This window comes from Anthonomus grandis, chromosome 4 (assembly GCF_022605725.1).
Source record: "Anthonomus grandis grandis chromosome 4, icAntGran1.3, whole genome shotgun sequence".
Lineage (NCBI taxonomy): Eukaryota > Metazoa > Arthropoda > Insecta > Coleoptera > Curculionidae > Anthonomus > Anthonomus grandis.
In genome coordinates, this window is record NC_065549.1 from 16,237,017 (window position 1) to 16,261,908 (window position 24,892).

General features: G+C 31.5%; 1 protein-coding gene across 2 annotated transcripts in view; it reads left to right on the forward strand.

The window, feature by feature from the left end:
- The window catches only part of LOC126735578 (toll-like receptor 3), a 148,311-nt gene that overhangs the window by 80,117 nt on the left and 43,302 nt on the right, over window positions 1-24,892 (forward strand). Inside the window, exons 7-12 of one of the 2 annotated variants that reach the window (XM_050439608.1) lie at window positions 730-984; window positions 1,041-1,173; window positions 5,656-5,824; window positions 5,903-6,127; window positions 19,877-19,961; window positions 20,462-20,645. In XM_050439608.1, coding sequence (XP_050295565.1) covers window positions 730-984; window positions 1,041-1,173; window positions 5,656-5,824; window positions 5,903-6,127; window positions 19,877-19,961; window positions 20,462-20,645 — 1,051 coding nt within the window. Of the gene's footprint in view, window positions 1-729; window positions 985-1,040; window positions 1,174-5,655; window positions 5,825-5,902; window positions 6,128-19,876; window positions 19,962-20,461; window positions 20,646-24,892 lie in introns of those variants that run through there. The other variant, XR_007660454.1, reaches the window with a different exon arrangement.

Below are 24,892 nucleotides of genomic sequence, written 5' to 3' on the forward strand. Positions count from 1 at the left end.
TCAAAGGACTTTGAGAAGTCTGTATACACACTATCAACCTGTATGGATTTTTCAAAAGCATGATTCAATCATACTAATAAGTGAACAAGTTGGTCACTGTAGATATTCTAGTAGCATAAAAGAAAGTAAAATACGACAAAAATATAACCAGTTTTTTTTTTTTCGTGACACTATGTCATGAACATTTTGAAGCTCACCTATTAGCTGATTATAAGTTACATTGAGGTTTCCTAAATCTATAATAATATCCATGTATAGGTTCTGTTGCTCTTGTTGGATCAGTATATCTTTCTCTCACATCGCCAGTCTCTATAATACATTTCTGAGACATCTTTCCTATAGTGCTCTTAGTAGAATTTAGCATCTATATGAAACCAATAGCTCGTAACTGCGTTTCACGATCAAGATATTGCCTTTGCTTATTGACTATGTTGTATGCGCATCTAAAATAATATCTCACTACACTTTTTCTCAATCGTAGTATAATAACTGATTGAACGAATCTGAATATTACTAACCTAAAAAAAATCAATGTTTTACTTTTCCTTAGAATATTGAATGTGTATTTAATGTTCTAAATACTTTTATTTTAATATGAAGCGATACTTATAATAATAGAGTCTATATTAATATTTTCCTAATTTAATTTTGTCGAAATTTATAATTAATTAATCACCATCGGTGGCCCAAATTTTGGCAGACTATAATTATCCAATTTTTCTTTTTCAGTTAGTAGACGTCTCTGAAAACCAAGTGACAGAAATTCAAAAACTCGCCTTTAAAGACTTGTTTCTCTCCACCATAGTATTGTCGAAAAACAACATAAGTACTATCGAGAATGGCGCTTTTGAAAACTGCGCCAATATTACTAAACTAGACTTATCGTTTAACCAGCTAAGAGAACTACCGAAGAGGGCTTTTGATGAAACGACTTATGCTACTGAGCTACAGTTTTCTCATAACTATTTTACCAGTTTAGAACAGGTAATAAATAACCCATATTAAAATATTAAGTTGTCTAAATAAACGTATTTTTTTAGATTCCTCTTCACAACATGACAGGTCTTAAAATACTAAACGTTTCTCATAACTTAATTGAAACTATTCCGAAGAAAACCTTTCCAAAACTGTATGAGTTGAGCACGATTGATTTATCTTTTAATAATTTATCTGGTAAGTAAAATCTATATTAATTGTTTTTTTAAGGACATAAATTAATATAAAATATCTAAACTAAAATATATGAATAGCATAGGGAAGTATATGAAAAATATTGCAGAGGGTTGTTGGGTGGGGTCAGAAATACAACATAAACTTTTTTTTTCGTTTAAAAACGTCAAATTTTGACAGATGATCAGTTTATTCTTATTAACACCCTGTATATGACTTCATAGTTAAAAAGAGCCGAATTTTCTAATTTCAAATGTATATAGTTTAACTATGCTTTATTAAACCGTTTCGAAAATATCGGGCTTCAAACTTTAAAAAAATAATATATTGAAGATTTTGGTAGGCGCTGCATTGTTATTGTTTGACATATATTAAAAAACAAATCATCTAGATGACATTGTCATTTCTTGTTTGTTGACCCATAAATGTTAAAAAATGCCGTACAGTGATGAAGAAAAATGTGACATCGTCCGTATATTTTATAAAAATAATAATAACGCAAATGCCGCCGGAGAGGAATATCGTCGAACCTTTCCTTTACGTGCCATTCCGGAAAAAAATATGTTTAAAAATATAGAACGAGCATTTTGCATCAGGAAAACTCTACGAAAAAAACGTCGGACAGTTCTTGTCGATCCAGAAGAAGAATTACATATTTTGCTATATTTCGAAGGTAGGTACGTTTTTACTAATTTTTGAATACATTTAGATCTACGCTATCATGTTTGGGCCTTTGTCTCCCTCAAATTGCCCATCAAAAATGTTGAATTTTTTTTTAGAACACCCAAATCATTCCATAGAAGATGCCAGAATTTACTTTAATCGATCGGCCAAAAAAATTTATTTAACTTTAAAAAAGTATTAATATTTTGCTTATCGAATATTACCTGTTCAAACTTTAAGTGTAGACCAAAGAAATAAACGGGTGGAATTGTGCCAAGAGATGCTAGTGCTAAAAGAAGAAGATAATAACGGCAACTTGACGGGAGAGAGATACCTAGAGATGCTTACTTATCAAATTGAAGCTAAACTTGAAGATCTACCCATAAGGCAATACGAGCAAATAGTTTGGCATCAAGATGGTACCCCACCGCATAATGTGTTACCTGTTTTGAGATTTTTAAATGAAAGATATAACCTGTGGATTGGACGAACTGGGCCAATTCGTTGGCCACCAAACAGTTCAGACCTGACACCTCTTGATTCATTACTGTGGGGTTAGCTGCAAAATAAAGTTTACGAACAGAGAACTGAAAATGTCGAGGAGCTCCGCAGAAAAATTATTACCGCGATAGATGATATCAATCAAAATCATAGACAATTTATAAGGAATACAATACACAAAATTGAGCAGGATTATATAAACTGTATTAATAATGGTAGAGGTCATATAGAGCAGTTATAGTTATAATTACGTCTAAATTAAAGTTTAACAATTGTTAAAATAATGTATCCTTGTCAACAAAAATATGCTAAATATCACCTTAGTAATCATAAATCTTCTGTTTTTATTGTTTCTACTCAATTCATTTATCTTAAAAAAAACGCCAAACAATAACAATGCAGCACTTACCAAGATCTTCAATATATTATTTTTTTAAAGTTTGGAGCCCGATATTTCCGAAACGGTTTAATAAAACATAGTTAAACTATATATATATATTTGAAATCAGAAAAATCGGCTCTTTTTAACTATGAAGTCATATACAGGGTGTTCCATAAGAAAAAACTGATCATCTGTCAAAATTTGACGTTTCTAAACGAAAAAAAAATTTTGACATCGGATTCAAAAATTTAAAGTAAAACCCCAAAAGTTTTGTATTACATTTTTTTTTAACTTTTCGCATTACCCCTGTAGGGGATGGGGATCAATATATGGGAAAAGACCCTGTACAAAAATTAAAACAACAAAAAAAATACAAACACCACGACAGAATTAAAATTACATTCAGGATCATTCCGTTAAAAAAAAATTTAATAAGAAAAATATAAAATGTTTTTTTTTTTACATTACACCTCTTACCTAAGTCTAGGTTTCTTTAGTTATAATTAAAATACATTTGTAATAGGAGCGTCGAATTATTTTTAACATGGATTAAATTGTAGGTGTTATTGTAGGCAAACTAGAATCAACAATAAGCCAAGAAACAAATGGTTTTATTCTTCCGAGGGTTTATTTATTTAATTTGTATGATTCGATGTTATCTTGATAAGCTAAGGATTAGTAGATAAGGAAAATGTATCTACCTATACGTTCAAAACCAGAAACTTAATTTTTTAATGCACTGTGAGATCTAAATTTGGGACTTACACTCTTTGATAAAAATAAAATTTTGTGTTTTAGTTTTATCTTTTTGGTATAAAATTAATTAAATTATATTAACTTGCACTCAGATCATCGGTGTCTTGTTTTTTGTTAATACTTTCTTTGTACTTTTTTATATTAACTATTTCTAGTAAAATTCTTTTTTGGTAATTTGATTCTAGGCCAATGATGTTAAAATCAAATTCGTGTTGTTGATTGAAGGAGTGTTCTGCTAGAGCAGTCTTCCCAGACGCTGCGTAGTTCGTTGGTTTTACGCTTCTTTCGTGTTCGCTAATTCTGGTTTTTAAGTACCTGCCCGTTTGACACACATACAGACCTTTTTCAGAAAGAGAGAGAGTTTTCAGAAGTATTTGTTGATGGTATTTTTATTTTTGAACGCTATTTTGACTTCATCATCAATAACCACTCCTGCTAGACTTTCAGACAAACCTTTGACATAAGGAATTTTTGAAAATTTATGGTTTTCTTCTTTTTTGACTTTAATAGGTGTAGGATTGTTGTTGAGGATTTTGTTTAATAGTTTATGAGGAAAATTTTTTTTTAGTAAATAACTTTAATAGGTAACTAAAAATGCTTCGGTCATCCTCCACTAAATTTATTTAAAAATTATTCATCCTACATGTTTCAGACATATAACATGTCCATCATCAGGGATACAAATTGAGGGTTTTCGTCAATACATATAAAAAGCTATAGTGCCTCTGGCAAGGTCAAAAGGTTAAAACCTTAAAACCACTAACAAAAAGTAAAAATGGCCTATTAAGATGAATGAAAAAGGGACTAAAACCGGATCTGCACAAACATTAAAATCACATGATTACAACACTACGATAATTCGACCTTGCCAGAGGCAATATAGCTTTTTTTATGTATTGACGATAACCCTCAATTTGTATCACGTTAATGGACATATTATACAGTGCATACCAAAAGTTATGTCTAAATTCATTTAAAAATCAGGGGTGTGTTCGAAAAAAAATATAGCTCGGACCCGTCGATTTTTATTTTATGTTGCGCATTTTTGTACGTGAAGTTTGTATATACAGGGTTGCTCAAAAATAAATTACGACCATCAACTTAATTTTTTCAAATGAAAGCACGTTTTTTATTTCATTTTTGAATTTCGCTAAGAATTCTACGTATGTTTCATGCATCATGTCCTTTTGCTTACACATTTACCGATTTCATTTTTTTTTGGTACCATTGAATAGAGAATTTTACGCTGCTTACTATGATGTATCACACGATGGGGGTTCCTATTTGACATATTAAAGTGAGGTTAGCGGGAGGTGAGGAGGTGACAACGTAAATGCATAATTAAACGTCCCCTTGTATATCTAATTTGGCGTGTTTTTCTTTTTTTTTTGAAGAAAGTTATTAAGGGTGGATTGTTTTGAAATGAAAGCACTGTATAGATGAATTTGGTAAATTGTGCTGTTAAGGTTTATATTTACGAATACTACTAAAGCAGGTGATAGGAAGTAATTAAAAGGATACAGAATTACTTCACTTATAGATAAATTCAAACACTTGTGGCTCCATAATTTCTTTTGTGTATAGACTCCGAATAAAAAAAAAAGACAATCAAGAAATTAAGAAAAAAATTATGTTTTGAACTGTTTAGCCGGTAGGATATTCTGCTCCGTCTTAAAAGTTACAGTAGAGCAATATTGTAATGATTTAGAAGGATATAGAAAGAACTTATTAAGAAATACGTGCAAGAACTTTTTAAGTATTCATCCACATCTTACTAGAAAATTCTGCTCGATTCTAGAATATCTAGACGAAGGAAGAATAATGCATGTTCCTAAATACTGTTATTTCACATAAAAAAGCTCTATCTAGGTCTATTATTATTTTAGGATCTTTGTGAATCTAGTCCTAGGATATAAGTCAAAAGGTTAATACGTTGCAGTTATAGATGTCTATATCATAAGTAATTCAATGCAAGCAAATCCTGTTAGTTAGGATTGATTACATACATAAGATGTTGAAAATGATCCAGTGACATATCGAAATAATATTAAAAAATAATAATAGAGTTAATATTTCGAATCTTTACCATCATGGACTTATCATTTATTATCATTAACAGTATAAAATAAAAAAAATTACTATCAGTGTAGTTACACTAAAAAATATTTTTTATCTCCTTTCAGATATATATAATTCGGTGTTCCAAACACTCTTCTCCCTGAGGACCCTCGATCTAAGCCATAATTCACTGGAAACGATTAAACCTTCGACGTTCGGGGCTCTGCCTACACTGTTAAAGCTAGACATGAGCCATAACAAGTTGGAAAATATTGCTAGGAGTGCACTTACAAGGTAATATTTTTCTAGACTTTATTTTTAGCAATACTCAAAATAGACCGAGAAAATACTAGAGTAAATAATGTATTTTAGATTGGCTAGTACGAGAGAGCTGAACCTAAGTCACAACAAACTAAGTTCGCTTTTTATCTTACCGATTTCGACTTCTGATTTGGATCTTTCGCATAATGAGTTTGAGAGTTTGCCCCCGAAACTGTGGCCCACCATGAACTCGCTGCTCAGTCTCGATTTGAGCTTTAATAAGCTCGGAGATAACTTGGAACATGGCAGCTTTATGAATTTATTGACCCTGCGAAGGTAATAAAAATATACATATTTATGGAAAAAATTTATTTAATATGCTCTCTTTATTTTCTTTGTTCCTTCTAGTTAGTCTATTTAATTTTAAAATACCTTCTACAATAATTATTGTATATTATTGTATGTAAAGACTAGAAGGTATTTTAAAATTTGTCATCCTGGTCGGTCTAAATATTATTTAGTAGAATCTTTATTAATTGAATTTTATTAATAATCTTAATGGCTGTACTCGGAAAAACATGTATTTTTTAAGAATGATTAAAATAATAATTTTGTATAAACAAACGAAAATATTTTTCTAGTTAGGACATTCATTAAAAGTTTTTGAACCAGTATTAATCAAAGTTTTGCGTAAATATCGTAATTTTTTAGATACAGATAATTTTGAACATTTAATAAATATTTTATAAAAAATGTAATGAGTTCACATTCCTCATGAGAACTCACATAATTTACTGCAAAAAATCGATGACACTCATTATTTTGTATCTATTGAGCTAGCCCTTATTTTCCTTACCCCGGTTATTGACCTAGTTTCTTCCTAAATTACTCTATCGAGTGAAGGGAAGGATAAAAAGACGGATTCTTTGTTATGTAATAACCTTTGACTGATATAAGCTTTAGTTTCTGTAGCTATATATATGTATTGCAAATTGTGTGAAAACTATATGTATATTTAAAGTTTATACTATACGCTGCTAGTATTTGATATTGTTAGTATTTTAGTTTGATATGATTTGGAATGCTGTATATGCTATTATTTGATTTTTCTTAAAAAATGAAATTTCTCAAACTTTTTGTTTAAAGGTTTTGTACCTCAAGTTAATGCGTTAGTAAGAAATCAATCTCTTCATCTTCTTACAATAGCTAGCGCTAAGGGAGGCCAGTTGTTTGTTACCTTGGGATTCGTTTTTTTTAATTTTGAGTAATCAAATAAATAAATGATTCAATACTTCTTGGGAAGCTTTTGTGATATGTGAATGTGTTTAATTTCTACGTTAGTACACCAAGCTTCCACCACAACCATAGATCGTAATATGGTTTACTCTATCTAATACCTTCGTAATGTCGATATACATCGACCAGCAAACTTTGCCTGCATGCATTTAATTGATAATACTCAAATCAAAGTTAGTTAGAGGCTGACTCTATTCTAAAATCAGAACAAAATTATTGATTTCTCAGCTTTTTTTTACTACAGTTTACTGTAATTGTGATAAAACATAATTTTATGACAAGAAATTTAATAATACTATAAAAACTTCTACTGGTACTAATGACGTTAGTGATATAATGACGTTAGTGATTATAATGAGAAATGGCCTAGAAGGTGGGAAAATGAAGTAAATGCCTACATTGAAAAGTTAGTCACTTTTTTTTAATATTAAAATGTATTATCAATTACGTAATAAGGGACAGAAAATAGCCAGATCACTTAATGTCCCAAATTCTTGTCCCTGAAAGCCTTTGATATATTATTGAATGAATGAATAAATGAATATATATTACTGACAAAATTTACAATATGTTACATAGGCAATTCTAGAATTAATTACATTTGTCTTAATATCTACACTACACCTAGATATAAATATCTGTATGTGCAGTTATATTCACTATATAGATTTAAACACTCTAAAATTAGTAGCTAATTTAACTAAAATCAGTAAATGTTTGAATGAGAAGAAAAAACTAGTTTAAATATATTTAGTATAAGAATACAACTACAGTAGGACCAGAAACAAATTTAAAATTTTAACTATAAAATGTAAACATTGTTGCTTAACAATATTTTTTTCTATGTATATTCCTAATATTAACAGGCAGCAAGTTGTAGAACTTAGGGACTAGGTAATTAGAATTACTGCTTGGTATAACAAGATGTTTATTGACGTTATTTGTAATACACAGTTCTAATATTTGGAACATCTTTAGAATATAAGAGAGATGTGGAGTACCTTTTGTTCTTCTTTAAGATAACTTTAATAATATAGTTCTGAACTACGTTTAGTTGTTTAAGGGAATTATCGTAAAGACCACCCCAGATAGGAATACCATACCTTATTAAGGATTCCACCAGTGCCTTGTAAACCATTAATAAGATTTTTTTACTTAAAATATGCCTTAGAGTGTAAAATCTCGGAATAAGTCTCCGAATATTGTTAGCAAGTCGTGTCACGTGTTCGTCTCATTTCAGATATCTATCAATTGTTATACCTAGAAATTTGGTAGACTCGGCCTTCCCGATATACCCTCCTCTCAGCTTTACGGTTTTAAAATATGATCGATTTACAGACGTGAGTGAGAAAGGGATAAAGTTTGTTTTAGTTATATTTAAAGTTAGTTTAAATGTTTGTAACCAACATAAAATCTTTGTAAGTCCTTCCTCAGCCAAAGCTTTAACATCATGCCACGAAGATCCCCTGAACAGGATAACGGTGTCATCAGCGTACGATATAATAGTGGCGTTTTTTTTAGGTCCGGTTAAAGAGTTTATGTAGGCTATGAAGAGCAAAGGACCGAGTACGGTACCTTGAGGAACATCACTTTGAGTTTTGTCAATCTTGACCATCTGTATCCTATCACTCAAGTAACTAGAAAACACTTCCAAGGGGATCCCACGTACCCCATAGAAATTTAGATTATTCAAAAGTATTGAGTGAGGCACCGTATCGAACGCTTTGGCGAGGTCTAGGAAAACGGCTAAACAGTTGGTTCCAGTATCCAGACAATTTGTTACTTTTTTTGTAAATTCTAGAATTACATCGGTTGTGCTCAACCCCTCCCGAAAACCAAATTGGTTATCTGATAGAATGTTATTTACATTTAAAAAAAAGTCTGATTTTTAAGCATTTTTCGAAGATTTTTTAGAAATTATTGATAACGCTTATGGGGCGGTAATTATTCACAAAGTGTGGATCACCAGATTTAAAAATTAGGGAGACTATAGCCGTTTTAAAATAGGATGGTACATGGCCCGCTTTAAAGGACAGATTTATTATATGTCTCTCAATAGGCTCAATAAAATATAAATGAAATTTCTTTATTATTACAGAACTAATTTTATCAGAACCTGCTGCACAATTGTTCTTAAGAGAGCTGATGTGTTTTATAAGTTCCTTATCATTTACCGGTGCCAAAAACATAGATGACAAAGCACTATGCTGAAGCTTAAATTTATCTGTTGGAATTTTAATTTTACTAAGCATTTTGATACCTACATTACTAAAATATTCATTACAATAATTAGACATATCTTTTTTATTTGAAAATGGCTCATATCTGTCATTTTGAATCTGCATGTCATCATTTGTTTTGAGTTTATTTTGAACGGTAGCTTCCGCAATTATTTTATGAATTTTTTTAAAATTTGTAGGTTCAATATTTATTTTATTTTTAAAGTATTCATGTTTAGTTTTCATAATCAACCTATTCAGAGTATTTCTATAATTTTTATATAAAGTTTTATAGTGTGGATCGTATCTCAAAAGTATTTTTCATTGAGTCCCTTGTTTTTATCGAGTTTATTATGCCATTCGTTATCCATAGTTTTAGTTTTTTATTTTCGTTAAAAGGAATTACTTTCTGTTCGGTAGAATTTTTTATATTTGATACATTCTCAGAAAACTTACGTGCCGCCATCTCTACGTCCGCGATATCGGATACACTTCGCCAATCTACTCGCTTCATTAAATTTTCAAAAATGTGTAAATTAATGTTTTCAATAGTTTTTGTGATAGTTTTAGGGTTAGAATTATTTTTATTATGTTTCTTGTTCATATTAAGAATTCCGGCCCACACGAGTGAAACCATTTACCATGGAATCAAAACCATAAGAATTTAAAAGCGACACATACTTATTAGCATTTATGCCATTTTTCTATAGAATATCAATGCTAATGTCGCCTAAAACTATGTCTATGTCATTCATAGGAATAATCTGTAAGTAGTCCTCAAAATCATTTAGAAAGTGTAGAATGGATGAAGAGAGTGGTCTGTCTGTACGTGCATGTTATGCCATAACTAACATTAATAATAGTAAAAGACTGTTTGTAATCTTAAATTATTTATTTTAGGTTTATCAGAAATTCTAGTGAAAATTACAAGGCCATCATTTTGATTAAAATTTCCATGGTTATAATGAACATTATAGCCAGGGATAGAAAACATGCGAACATCAGAAACTTTCCAACACTCGCTCAATACAATAATATTACAAGAGAGATCATAGGCCTTAAGAAACGTAATAAGACTGTCAACGTTTTTTTGTATACTGCGAATATTTAAATGTAAAATATTTAACAGTTTTGAAGCAGTATTAACAAGGCTGCAAACTGCATTACAGTCTTTACTAGTCTGAATTGATTTTTCGTATTGGTCAAGTTCATTTAAGATGGCAATTTCATTTTGAATGTTAGCCATTAAAACAGTGTATTAAGGTGAAATTTGTAGACTGGACAGTTTGAATCATTCGCTTCGTGGTTGGAATCATATTGATACCTATATTTTGTATTGGCCTTCTCACAATTTATACAGCATTTTTCCTCTTTAGTGCAATTGTGGTATTCATGCTTACCACCACAGTATCCACAGCATGGTTCATAGGTACACCTTTGGCTTTTGTGAAAGAAATCTTGACACCTAAAACAGCGTTGAACACCTACATCTTCATAGATAGGATAGCTCTGCCATTGTAAATAGATCCTTTTACTCATAAGTAGACGGTGAAATAGAGCAGCATTACAATTTCCATAAATAGTGTGAGTTCCATACTTTTTATTTGTGTGCATATATGTTATGTCAATATCATCAATGTCCCTTACGGAGTCATTCTGGTAACGCAGACATTTTTCAATTTCTTCCAGATTTAAATCTCCATTAAAACCAACAATTTTGAATTGAGGTTTTCTCATTTTTGTTAGTTGGACTTTGTAACCAATGTTACTCAACTTGTTGTCGGCATCCTCCTTCAGTTTCTCAATGTCCTGTTTTGAGTGGCATTTTATAACTACACCTCCGTTTGATATGTCACTTTGAATTTTATTAGGTAGATCAGCAAGCTTGGTATGTTGTTTGGAATGGCAATTGGATTCGAGTTTAATGATTGGCTTACATTTAAATTTTGCTGGACCGTAGAACTGTATGATATCTTTTGAGAATCCCTGGCTTCCATATCATGTATTTGCTTCCTAAGCAAAGCAATAATTTTATCCTTGCTTGATATTATATTATCTTCAATAGTTCTTTGCAGTAGTATATTTGTTTCAAATTGTGTGCACCTGGTACAATAAAATTTCATTACTGCCTTTTAATTCCAAGACTTTTACTTCGGATGAAGTCAATTTTGCACATTTTATGCATACTTTTGATAGGCATCCGTCACATGCAAAAATTCTTTCCTTCTTTTTACATATGTCACACTCCACAATAATATTTGATTGTTAAGCTTATATTAATTTAGTAATTAGAGAATCAAAACCTGAGGTATCAGACAAAAATTTAAGTTTTATCCAATATGTATTATTAGTTTAAAATTATTTATATATTATTTTCAAGGAGCTTAAATAGCAATGCTGGATTTAAGTACAGCTACTACTTCTCTTATATTACATTTTTACTTTTACCTGCTTAAATGACTTTATGGCCTCTTAGTGGAAAAGTCTTTCGGTAACCTATTCGACGGACTGCAAGAAAAGTTTTTTTCGAGTTTTTTTCAAGTTTCTGGAGACATATTTTTAACACTTTTTGTCTTGGAAAGTATACGAGTCACTTTTTTTTAATTTTTGAAGAGTCAGCTGCACTTTTCATTTTATCCTTTTTACATGCTGAGTTCCAGATAATCGAACAAAGAGTTGACTTCCATCCGTATTTTATAAACTTCACTATTATATTACAAAATTGTCTATTTCAGACTTTCAGAACTATGAACCAAACATCAATTACACTAGTTTTTTCTATTTTTCCAGCTTGGGTTGTATAACATCTTCAAATTTATGGTCTATTAAATATAACAAAATCTACAAAATAAAAATTGATAAAAGTAGCCAAAATAGCGGCGCTTTTTTTTTAACTTGTAATTGAGATTTGTTATTGAAATTTCAAAAACTGTGTTGGCCAGACCTGTATAAATTATGTGTGAGGTACGGTATTTAGCAATATGCTTAATAATATAGCTTTTATGTATGTGTACTTCTTTACCCTAAAATAATGCGTTTTTTCACATTTGGACGCTTATAGCTTAAAAATGTACCCGTAAAGCAGAATGGTGCATGTAAGATAAAAGTATAATTTAGTTATATTAGATATACCCAAATTATATCTAAAGTAACATAAATGCTTTATTTTAATAAATACTTAACTTAAACTATCTTTTTTATAATTCACTTAAAAGTCGTAGGTTACAGTTAGTTTACATTAATAACAGTTTTAAGGTAATTCCCTTTCGTAATTCCATTATAATGTAGTTTTTGTGGCTAAAGACTGCATGTTTGTCCTTTGTCAGCCTTTATGTCATATTTTTAACCTTATTTTGAAAACTGGCAAATTTCCAGGCGTCTGGACATGTGCTAAAGTAATACCAATTCACAAAAAAGACGATATAAACAGAATCGACAACTACCGACCTATCTCCATACTTTGCAATTTTTCCAAAACTTTTGAAACTATTGTTTATAACAGAATTCTTCCCCAAGTTCAATCACTACTCTCTATAGATCAGCACGGTGTTATTCCTAAAAGGTCGTGCATCACTAACCTCTGTAATGTGACTCATTTTATTTCTTCAGCCCTCGATAGAAAAAGTCAGGTTGATGTGGTGTATACTGATTTCAGTAAGGCTTTCGATCAGATAAATCATAGCATTCTGCTGGAAAAATTGAACAAGCAATTCAGCTTCTCAGAAAGGCTAATTTCGTTGCTTTCGTCATACCTTATTGACCGTCTTCAGTTTGTTGAGGTGGAAGGTTGCAGATCTAATACCTTTGTTTCAACTTCTGGAGTCCCACAGGGATCCAATCTCTTATAGAATCTTATAGAATTGATTTCCTGCCTTAGACTAGCTCATGCTGATGATCTGAAAATATTCTGGTGTATCAATAGTATCTTGGACTGCTTGTTCTTACAGAGTAACTTGGACCTAATTAGGGGGTGGTGCAGTCGAAATCAGTTATGTCTTAACATCCCGAAATGCTGTGTGATCTCCTTTCACCGAACCAAGGATCCTGTTTTGTTTAATTACAATATAGACAATCAAATCCTCTGTAGAAGTACTTCTATTAAAGATATAGGGGTTGTATTCGACGATAGGCTTACATTTGTGCCACATATTGAACAGACAGTGACCTCCTCGTTGAAACTTCTGGGTTTTATCATTCGAAATAGCCGACTTTTTAACAACTCAAACTCAATAAAACTATTGTACTTTTCCTTTGTTAGATTAAGACTGGAATGAACCGTATTCCAGGTGTCCTTTCTATGAATGCCATGTTGGCTACATCGAGAGTGTTCAGAGAAGGGTTTTAAAGTTTCTTATGTTTCGTGAGGATGGAATATATCCTGTTAGGGGACATGAGCATGATCTGATGTTAGGTAGCAGTAGATCTGCAATCTCTGGCCATGAGGAGAACAATTCATTTTGTAATATTCTTATGGAAGTTGATCAATAATCAAATAAATTCTCCTCCTCTCTTGAACGATATTCTATTTCATGTACCACGATTTGCTTCTAATATCACTTTTGCTTTAGATCGCGCCAGAACTAACATTAGGTTTCAGGATACCGTATATCAAATGTGCAGAATTTTTAATTCAGTATCATCAACCTGTGACATATTTGTATGCTCCATAAAGGATCTAGTTTTATCTTTGACAAACCAACAGTTACCATAATTCCTTTTCACTTCCTTTTTTCCCTTGTCCCATGAATCCCTTTCTTTGTTCATTCTAATGTTAATTTACATCTCTTTTAATTTTGATATATACATGATGTTACTATAGTAATTTAAGTTTTCCTTATTTTTCTTTCTTTTTGTTATTTCATTTATAGTAATTTAATACTTGTTTACACTTTCAAAACATTAATTGTAGATTTTCCTGTAACTGGGCTTTGCCTGTTGGAAATAAAGTGCTAAATTAATAAATAAATAATATATAATTTTAGAGAATCAAATAAATAGAAAATAATTATCTGCTGAAACTTCTTATATGGAAATAGTAATTAGGAGTAAAGCATAAATGGCTACAATACTCCGTTTGCCTGAGTTTATTTAACAGCACAGTATAAACGTATAACTTTAATAATAAACCTTTTAAAATTTAAAGCTCTGTGTTTTAATGCAATGCAAAAAGTAAATCTGATATTAATTTGACATTTAATTTATAATTTGTGAAACTTTTCAGTGACAGAAATCACTTTGTCATTCATTGTCTGTAATTTTTTCATCACAATTTTATTGTGAATAAAAAATTACACATAGAAGCAGCGACATTCAACCTCTAAAAATTTGCCTGCTACTATCCCTAGCGTAGTTATTATGGTATCCGATTTGCATTTAAAAGGTCTCGAGTTGAAATTCGATCAATACTATTATATTAACTGTTATTTTCTTTATTTTTACAATATTGCTTGGGTTGGGAAGGAAATTTTGTTCTACATTGCTATTATGTATTGACAAAAAGATAGGTTTTTCTGCATCTACACTAAGGGTACGTAAGCTACTTGTAATACAACCTTAACAAGTTAATATAATTGTGAAGAAAGAAAGTCTGCACGGCGAGTTTGATGCCAAAGGGAAAAGTTTTTATGAAATTCTTCGTAAGACGAGAAAAAAAAGGAGCAAAAGCAGTACTTACTGATACATGTGTAGGAAAAAGATATTATTTGAATACAAGAGAGGTTTGTAGATTATTACTGATACATTACTATTATATTGGAAGATTGTCTAATCCTGATTTTCAGAGCTATGAATAAAATATCAATTACACTAGTTTTTTTCATTCTTCCAGCTTGGGTCATATAACATTTTCAAATTTATGATCTATTAAATATAGTAAAATCTACAAAATAAAGATTGATAATAGTGGCCAAAATAGCGGCGTCTTTTTTTTTTAGTTCGTGATTGAGATTTGTTATTGCAATGTTAACAGATTGACTTCCGCCTTCAAAAACTGTGTTGGCCAGACCTGTATAAATTATGTGTGAGATACGGTATTTAGCGATATGCTTAATAATATAGCTTTTATGTATGTATGTGTACTACTTTACCCTAAAATAATGCATTTTTCCACCTTTGGACGCCTATAGCTCCAAAATGTATGCTTAAAGCGGAATGGTGCATGAAAGATAAACGTATAATTTAGTTACAATAGATATACCCAAATTATATCTAAAATAACATAGATGCTTTATTTTAATAAATACTTAACTAAAATTATTTTTTTTATAATTCACTTAAAAGTCGTAGGTTACAGTTCGTTTACATTAATAACAGTTTTAACGTAATTCCCTTTCGTAATTCCATTATAATATATAATTTTACAGAATCAATAAATAGAAAATAATTATCTGCTGAAACTTCTTATATGGAAATAGTAATTAAGAGTAAAGCATAACTTAAATGGCTACGATACTCCGTTTGTCTGAGTTTATTTAATAGCACAGTATAAACTTATAACTTTAACAATAAACCTATTAAAATTTAAAGTTCTGTCTTTTAATGCAGTGCAAAAAGTAAATCTGATTTTTTTTGAATTAATTTGACATTTAATTTATAATTTGTGAAACTTATGACTGACAGAATTCACTTTGTCATTTATTGTATATAATTTTTTCATCACAATTTTATTGTGAATAAAGCAGCGACATTTAAACTCTAAAAATTTGCCTGCTACTATCCCTAGCGTTGTTGTTATGGTATCCGATTTGAATTTAAAAGGTATCGAGTTGAAATTCGATTAGTACTATATTAACTCTTATTTTCTTTATTTTTACAATATTGCTTGGGTCATGGGAAGGAAATTTTGTTCTACATTATTTTCATTTATTGACAAAGAGATAGCTTTTCTGAATCTAGACTAAGGGTACGTAAGCTACGTGTAATACAACCTTAACGAGTTAATATAATTGTGAAGAAAGAAAGTCTGCACGGCGAGTTTGATGCCAAAAGGAAAAGTTTTTTTAAAATTCTTCATAAGACGAGAAGAAAAAGGAGCAATAGCAGTACTTGATGATACAAGTGTAGGAAAAAGATATTATTTGAATACAAGAGAGGTTTGCAGATTATTACTGATAAATTCAAAATGACACATATGAAATCACATATGTTCCAAATCCATTAATATTGTTTGAAAGCTAGACTCATACTCTATAATGTGATGAAATTATTTTATAAGCACACAGATAAATTAAACATTTTTTGAAAATTTTAATGAGTTACAAAATTACCCCTTTCGAAAAGAGCTTGTAAGTTGGAACAATAAAGACAGTTTATTTAAATTTAGAGAAAGTAAGGTATTTTACTAAAGAGGTAATTTTTTGTGTTAAATTGATTAAACAATTAATGTAAAAGTTAACATCTTTGAATGATGATGCCATCTTTTAACGCTTCGGTTTTTTCCCAGTTGACATTTCGGTGAAGTTTCCTTAGTTTATATGCTTTTTTCGTTTTCGATTTTTCGAGTTCCTTCCTTCTATCTTTTAAAGTTTTAAATATCTCAGGCGATATTGAAGCTGCACTTTTGATCGGTTTACGGTTTAGATTTTTTTTTGGTTGTGATCCTTGCTGCAACGGTCCAATTTGATCTAACACGGAAGACAAACTGGGTCTTTGAGATGATGATGTCGATGCTAATGTTGGTGACTCGACTCGATCAATTTCTGCAATCCGATAGGAATACAATACATGAATAAATAAATAAATCAATATTAATATTTTTTTTGAGAAACATATTATGCTATACTCTTTGCTATGCAGTATAGTATGAGAAAATATGCTATATGCTTTTTATTCATGACACGTCAACATCATTAGTAAGAGCTTCAAATGTAGAACAATTGATATTCCAACCTACAGATTACCAACTACTCGCAAATTAAATAAAAAATTAAATTAATATCAAATATAACAATTTATTAGACATTAAATAAAAAAAGGAACGAATAGTTTAAGCTAAAAATCATTGACATATCTATACATATATTCAATTTGCCTTTAAAAAAAAAATCGTATGTATTCATTTTTTGAGAGTAAATGTGATAGGTCCTTAAAAACAGACATAAATAACAAAACATGTTAGGAGTTTTTAATGTTTGTGGCAATGACACATCAAAAAAACAGGAAAACAGGAAAAAATCAACACCTGACGCCTTAAAAAGTTTGATAAATTTCACTGTTTCACCCTACATGCTATTCCACCCTACTACAAACCTCGCCAAACCCTAGTACAAACGTCGTTCCTATAATTTACCTAGAAATATCACTAAAAGATTTAAATTAATTGTTTTATTCACGTTAAAACTTATATACAGGGTGGTCATTTGAAAACGAAACAGAGCCTATTTTGGGTCCCTCAGAACATTTGCGAAAAAATTCTCGGACCCGTCAATTTTTGATTCAAGGGGGAACCATTTTTTTGCTAGTTTCGCCCCCCTGAGGGCAAAGCCCTAGCGGGGGTGACAAGGGCCTCCAAAATTTTAAATGGAACGGGGGGTCGAGTGATACCTTATTTTGAAGGTATTTTTATGTGGATTATAACCCTAAAGTTTTAAATCGTTACTATTTGCTTAGTCGATACCGGGGCTAATAAAAGGTACAAAAACATGTCAGCATTTTTTATGAAAGAAAATGCTTGTAAATTTAGCAGTTAAATAAATGCAAAAAATTTTGTTCTCCTACATTGTGAACCGTACTTTCTGTTGTTTTTTTTTTAATACCCGTAGATATCTATGCCAATTCTGCAAGGGAACTCTTGGTTATTGTTGAGACTGTTATTATAGCAACATTTTGAAGTTTAATAGTGATTGTCAATTACTGCTGTCAGATCATAGTGTGTCAAACCAATAGCTCTTTAAAGTTAGTTAGTTACAACATTGAGTGTGATAATGGTTTATTCACTTGCTGAAAGAGTTGAAATAGTTTCTCTTTTCTTTGCGAACAATGAAAATGCTAATAGAACTGCCCAGCTCTTTAACACACTACAACACTCTAATCGACAGTTCCATCGCAAGTACATTTTGGTTCAAAAATTTAGGGAAACTGGGTCTGTGGCTAATAAAAAGCGCGAAATGGATAATCCAGTGGTGAATGAAGCTTCAGAAGTAGCTATTTTAGGCCATATTGTGCAAGATCCTACACTGAGCAGAAGGAAGTTATCAACCGTGTCTGGTATTAAGAGAAGCAGCATTCAGAAGAAATTAAAAAAAAAAACAAGTTTCATCCGTACAAAATGCATCTCGTACAAGAACTAAACGAAGACGATTTTGATAGGCGAGTACAATTTTGTGAAACTATATCTGAACAAGCCGCCAATGATCCATACCTTATATTTAATGTATGTTTTTCCGACGAATGCTCCTTTTTCCTAAACGGTACTGTGAATCGTCACAGCTGTCGCTATTGGGCTGATTCAATTCCCAGAATATTTCGTGAGGTGCATACACAACATCCTGAAAAATTAAATGTTTGGGCTGGCATTTTTGGTAAAAATATCGTAGGCTCCTTTTTTTTACCTGGCAATTTCACATGAGAGATGTACCTGGAGTTATTAGAAAATACAATTCATCCAGCATTAGTGGAGATACTAGAAAATAACAACGAGTGCTTGGAAAATCGTCTAGTATTTCAGCAAAATGGGGCGCCACCACTATGCTGCAAGGCTTCGTCAATATTTGGACCAAACGTTTCCAGGACAATGGATTGGAAGAAGAGGAGCTATTGAATGGCCTCCTCGTTCCCCGGCTTAAGCCCGTTAGATTTTTTTTATGGAGCCATTTAGAAACTAACGTTTATGGTAGTCAGCCAACATCGCTAGACCATTTGCGACAAAGAATAATTGATGAATGTCGTCCCAAATCACCCCAGAAATTTTGCAAAATGTACGGGAAAGGTTTGAACAAAACCTGTATTATTGTATAAAAGTCGAAGGCCAACATTTTGAACATTTAGTTGATTGATTTTATCTTTAAGCCCTTCATTTAAAATTATACTTTTTAACATTTTTTTGTAACTTTTATTAGCCCCTGTATCGACCAGGCAAATAGTAACGATTTAACACTTTAGGGTTATAATCCACATAAAAATACCTTCAAAATAAGGTATCACTCGAGCCCCGTTCCATTTAAAATTTTGGGGGCCCTTGTCACCTCCACTAGGGCTTTGCCCTCAGGGGGGCGAAACTAGCAAAAAAATGTTTCCCCCTTGAATCAAAAATTGACGGGTCCGAGGATTTTTCGCAAATGTTCTGAGGGACCCAAAATAGGCTCTGTTTCGTTTTTAAATGGCCACCCTTGTATATGGGTTGCCCAATAGCACGACTCGAAACATCTCATTTAAAAGCTTGCACTCGTAGTATTCCGAGTATTACCATCGTAGTATTTCAATTCAAAGTACATCGGTTGTAAAAACGTTTCAGGAAACCTTGCTAAATAAAAAATTTAAGTTATATTTAAAAAATAAGGTAATGAAAAATATTTTAGAAGCGTTTATTTTTTAGTAGCGTTTGTAATTCCTAATTTTTTTTTGTTTATTTTAGTCTGAATTTAAGCTACAACGGCATTACCAAGCCTCCATGGGATCCGATTAGTGATATTACATCTTTGCAATATTTGTATTTGCAGGTAAATACAATATGTGATTTAAAGTAGATGTTATTACGTGTCAGAAATACATAGAGGAATAAAACTTCTTTAGGTATGCAAAAAGACTGTAGGATGACCACCATAAATTTTTTATTTCATTCTACAAAGTTCTTTTCTTTATTTTGTACGTAATAGGTAAAATACATAAATAAAATATTTTTATTTATAAAATTAACGAACGTGGCGTCATGTTCCTGAAAATAAATAAATCATGTTTAGGGTCTTCTCAAAATATAGATAAAAAACCAATGGATAAATTTGCCTAATATTCTTAGTTAAATAAAATTTTTAAAATAAAAATCAATTCAATTTCAGCACACAACGTAGAGTTATGACAGTTCTTTTAGCTTACTTTATTCGTAGACATAAGTTGACAAAACTCCCAATTTTATTTCTCCTATACATTTCTGAAATACACTGATTAAAATATTTATCAATTCAAATAAATATTTTTTCCTAAACTGAAAATTGAATTTTAGGGTAATAATCTAACGAAACTGGAGCGTAACGCTTTCGGTAAAATGCCGGTTATGTTTGAGCTGGACGTGTCGAAGAACCGGATATCCAACGTGAGTTCGAGAGCGTTCGAGGGTCTTTTGCAGTTGATCACTCTTAAACTGAACGAGAATGAGATTAGCGTTATTCCGAACGGCGCATTCCAAGGTAAATTATTCCAGTCATTTTCGGGTTTATTTTACAGGAACGTTGTTAATTTGTTTTAAAGATTTTTACCTTATTTTAAAAAAAATATATAATGAGAAGTATTCAAAACCATATTTAGAAATTTAGAATCAAACATTAGTTTTCGAAAATTTGACGGCTCTCAATAGAAAGAAAAAGACAGAAATATACAGAATATATTAAATATTATGTAAAATGTCTCTAGTGTCAATAAGGTAAGCCCTAGAAGAAAAAGGTTATTGTAAAAGTTATAGCAAGTTTTATTTTTGATAAAATGACCCTGAAACTTTTTTTTGTAAAACTTTATGTTTGACTTCTGAAATAAATTTATGTTTTCTTAAATAGAGATCATATTATTAATTGTTTTATTATTATTAAATAGATAATTTTATTTCGATTTTAATCAAGATTGCTTATATTTTGTGGGTTAGAATTCGTAATAAATCGGCGATTTATGCGTTTGTGGTGTGCATGCATTTCTCCGATAGTGTCACTATATGATTTATTCTGAAAAAGAAAATATTTAGTTATTCGTGCTAAAAAGAACAAAACTCTAACACACATAACCAATATAGAAAAAACTATTACAACTAAAGCCAGACTAGAGCCACTTTGCACCGGGTGGTGCATAGTGCTTAATGCGTTAAGACGTTTTCTCTATCGATAAAAATTCCGATCATCGCCATCGTTCCGGGTTAGGACGTGATAATTATTTCGACTATATCGTTTTTTGTATTGTTCGTGATGGAAAAAGTAAGTTATTAAGTGTTATTTATTTTTAGAAAAAGGTAAGGAACAATAGCAGCGATCTCAATTTCGTTCCGGTAGACAATCAAAACACCGCAGTCGGTCAAGCTCCTCCGAAAATTTCTCTGAGACCAGGTGTAAAAAATAATTCTGGTATTAGTAACCAAAGGCATAGAATTATTTCATCTTTGTCCTCATATGAAGAAGACATATGTGAATTACATTCTGTCAGAAGTGACGATAGAGACCGAAACCTGCGTGCACTGGTAAATGTCGCTGGACAAGGTTGTATCCAGTGAGTTACAACTCCTTTATCTAACTTCTACTTCATAAATAACGTCAACATTGATGAGAACATTTCTCGGATATCTGCAAATCCAGAATATCTGCAGATTTTTTCAATTTTTTTGCGGAGCTATTAACATCAAAGTATATAGATTTCAACAAGTAGAATCACTTCTTTGATCGCCTCAAAATGCCGCCTTTTTTTATAAGCAGTCGTAAATCACTTGTAAACTACGCTGGCACCCCTCGCATGACAGGATGCAAGTCCGTCCATGAAGTTCACATTAGAAATGCGTTTACGGGGGGCAATAAGGAAAGTATTAAGTTTAATATTATTATTGGGTAAAATCAAGGTTTTTTAATTTTAAAATATTTTGGTGAGTTTTGACGCTTATTCATTGTGACACATTAAATAAACAACAACTAGGTAATAGGTAATATATTTATGTATGCATCCAGTCGCCATTTTTTCTTTGCTTTTATTTCTTTTTATAGTACTAATAAAACGCTTAAATTTGAGTCAAAACCTTAGGAATGTTGTTAAGAAAACCAGAATCCCCTAAAAACCCTTTAATCTTAATAAACGTGTACCTAATATAAAAGGTGTAAACCTAAATGTATACCTTAATTGCCGACTAGTTAAGCTAAATTTATACAGACAAATAGAATAAAATAAGGCCTTATTTGACATGTATGCATTTAAACAGAAAAATAAAATAAAATAAGAAATAAGGAATTACCAATCACATGCCAGGTATATTTCAAGAAATTGACCAATAATTATATTAGTTGCATTTTGGTCAACTTCTTATTTTATTTTGCTGTATAACTGCCTTATGGGGGTTTGTGTAAATTGAACTCTTATTTTAGTCTTATTTTATTTCTTATTTTATTCAATCCAGGATTATTATTCTCAATAATAAAAACGTAGGGTTGTACCGATTATCTTTATTTTTTTGATTGACCTGGTTACTTAAGAGGTATCATTCATTTCATCCTTTACTTGTTTGGGGATTTTTCCCAAAATCCACTTTACCTACTATGTAGGTATGTAGGTACGTATTACCAAACAACTACTATTAATATAAATTATAAAGTAAAAGTCCGTAAAACTAGCACTAAATGACAGAATTTTAAATTCACAAAAACAAAAAATATTGGCACACTCGGTAAACGTCGAAAATAAACTGAACCGAGTCAACCCTATAACCACATTTCGTCGATGAACCGGTATAAATCCCCCGCATCACCGAACATAAACTTGAAAAAAAACTTGTTCAACATAACTTGTTCTTCAACTTGTTAGAACATAAACTTGTTCTTTATACTGTGCCCGCATGCGGGGGATCGATAAACTCCGATGGCGAGACGGGCGGCGTCGGCAGGTGCGGATGGTTAGTCGAAAAGGGTCGAGTGACTTGACTGTGTTAACATCTATGCCCGGGGCCATACATAACCCTCGAGATAACATCATCGGCGCTGATATTAGAGGGCAACTTTGATGTTTTACAACAGGCAGGTGGTCTCAAACTGTTTTTAGAAAACTGGCGATGTATTACGAATAATCGTTTTGTCTTGCAATTTGTTAAAGGCTATAACATGCAAGCACTATTAAAGGAAGTACCAATGAAACAGTTTCTGCTATAGAGATATATATCTAAGATATTAACGAGTTTGTAACAGCACCTCACTTTAAATCGAAAGATATCAGAACTGTATTAAGATTAATTTAGAATGACTGGTTTGTAGCAATGATCGGCTTAAAAAATGCTTACTATTCTATACCGATTCAAAATTCCAGAAAATGTTTGCCTGTATGAATTTACATGTCTGCTTCAGTTTAGCATCTGCGCCATATGTTTTTGCAAACATTTTAAAATCAGTTCTATAATATTTTAGAGATAAGAGCCTCATATGTGTTAATTATCTGGATGGTTTTTAAATAAGGACACGTTCATTCCAGGAATGTCTAAAGAATGTAAAATTTGTAGTTTTAAATTTAAAATCTTTGAGCTTTATCATTAACAATGTAAAAAGCAATCTTAATCCTACTCAAATATGCAAATTTATAGGTTTTACTTGGATTACAAATAAAATGATATTGGATATAACTTAGAAAAAAGGAAAAGGACAAATAAAGCCTGCCAAAATAATTAAAATTGTAAAAAAAAAACTGGACGTGATTGGGCCATTGATTTCATTATGTCCTACCGTAAAATACGGTTGGAAAATGCAAAAAAGCTTAAAAAATAACAATCAATATTGGTGAATAATTGACTAATAAATGAGATCAAACTGTGGACTGTATAAAAAGAGAAATTTTGGTATTATTTACCATTGAGCGGCGAATCAAAGGGGCCTTAACGACTTACCCGTGAGGATCTAGTTGCTGGATCTTCGTGCACTTTATAGTTCTCATGAATTTGAGGCGCCTCTGTTTACACTAATTTTGAGTTTGTAGAATTAAGGTTTTTGCGGTACCCGAAAAGAAGGTGGTACTTTCAATGAATAAAACGAGAGAGATACTGCCGCTTATTGCAATCCAAAATTCTTCGCGCATAGCGCATGTCGCATAGGCCATCTTTTTTTACTAACGCGCAAAGATACCAGGTGCAATGATATATTAAAGTTAGTTTATTCATTCCTTGCAATAATCAATTATAGATTAATTTGACTGATATCAATCCCAACAAAAACGCAAAGTATTTTACTATGCAACAAAAAGAAAAAAATGATTCAAAAAGAAAGAAAACTAATGATTATTAAAAATATTTTTACCACTAAGAGACCAACTAGTTTGGTAAGGGGCACAATTTTACCAATGGTCGCTTATATACTCCATTGGCTGTACGCACCGTAGCCACTCTTGTTACACCATCTGCACCAGGATGGAGTGTAATAATACGCTCAATAAGCCAATTTAGAGGAGGAAAAAGTTCATTTTAACTAACATCCCCTCTTTAGCTTGAAAATTAGTTTCCTTATACCACTTTCCTACATTCCTTGCAACAAAGGCAAACCTTTGTTGCAAGGAATGTAGGTACTCGGTATTCCACCGATTCCAAAAGTCTTGGTGCATTCTTTGCAACAATTGCCATCTGTCGAGTCTAGAAACTTTTAAATTGGTGACTTCTGGCTCCGGAATAGAAGATAATGGAGACAGCGATAAGAAATGCCCGGGAGTCAATACGGTTATG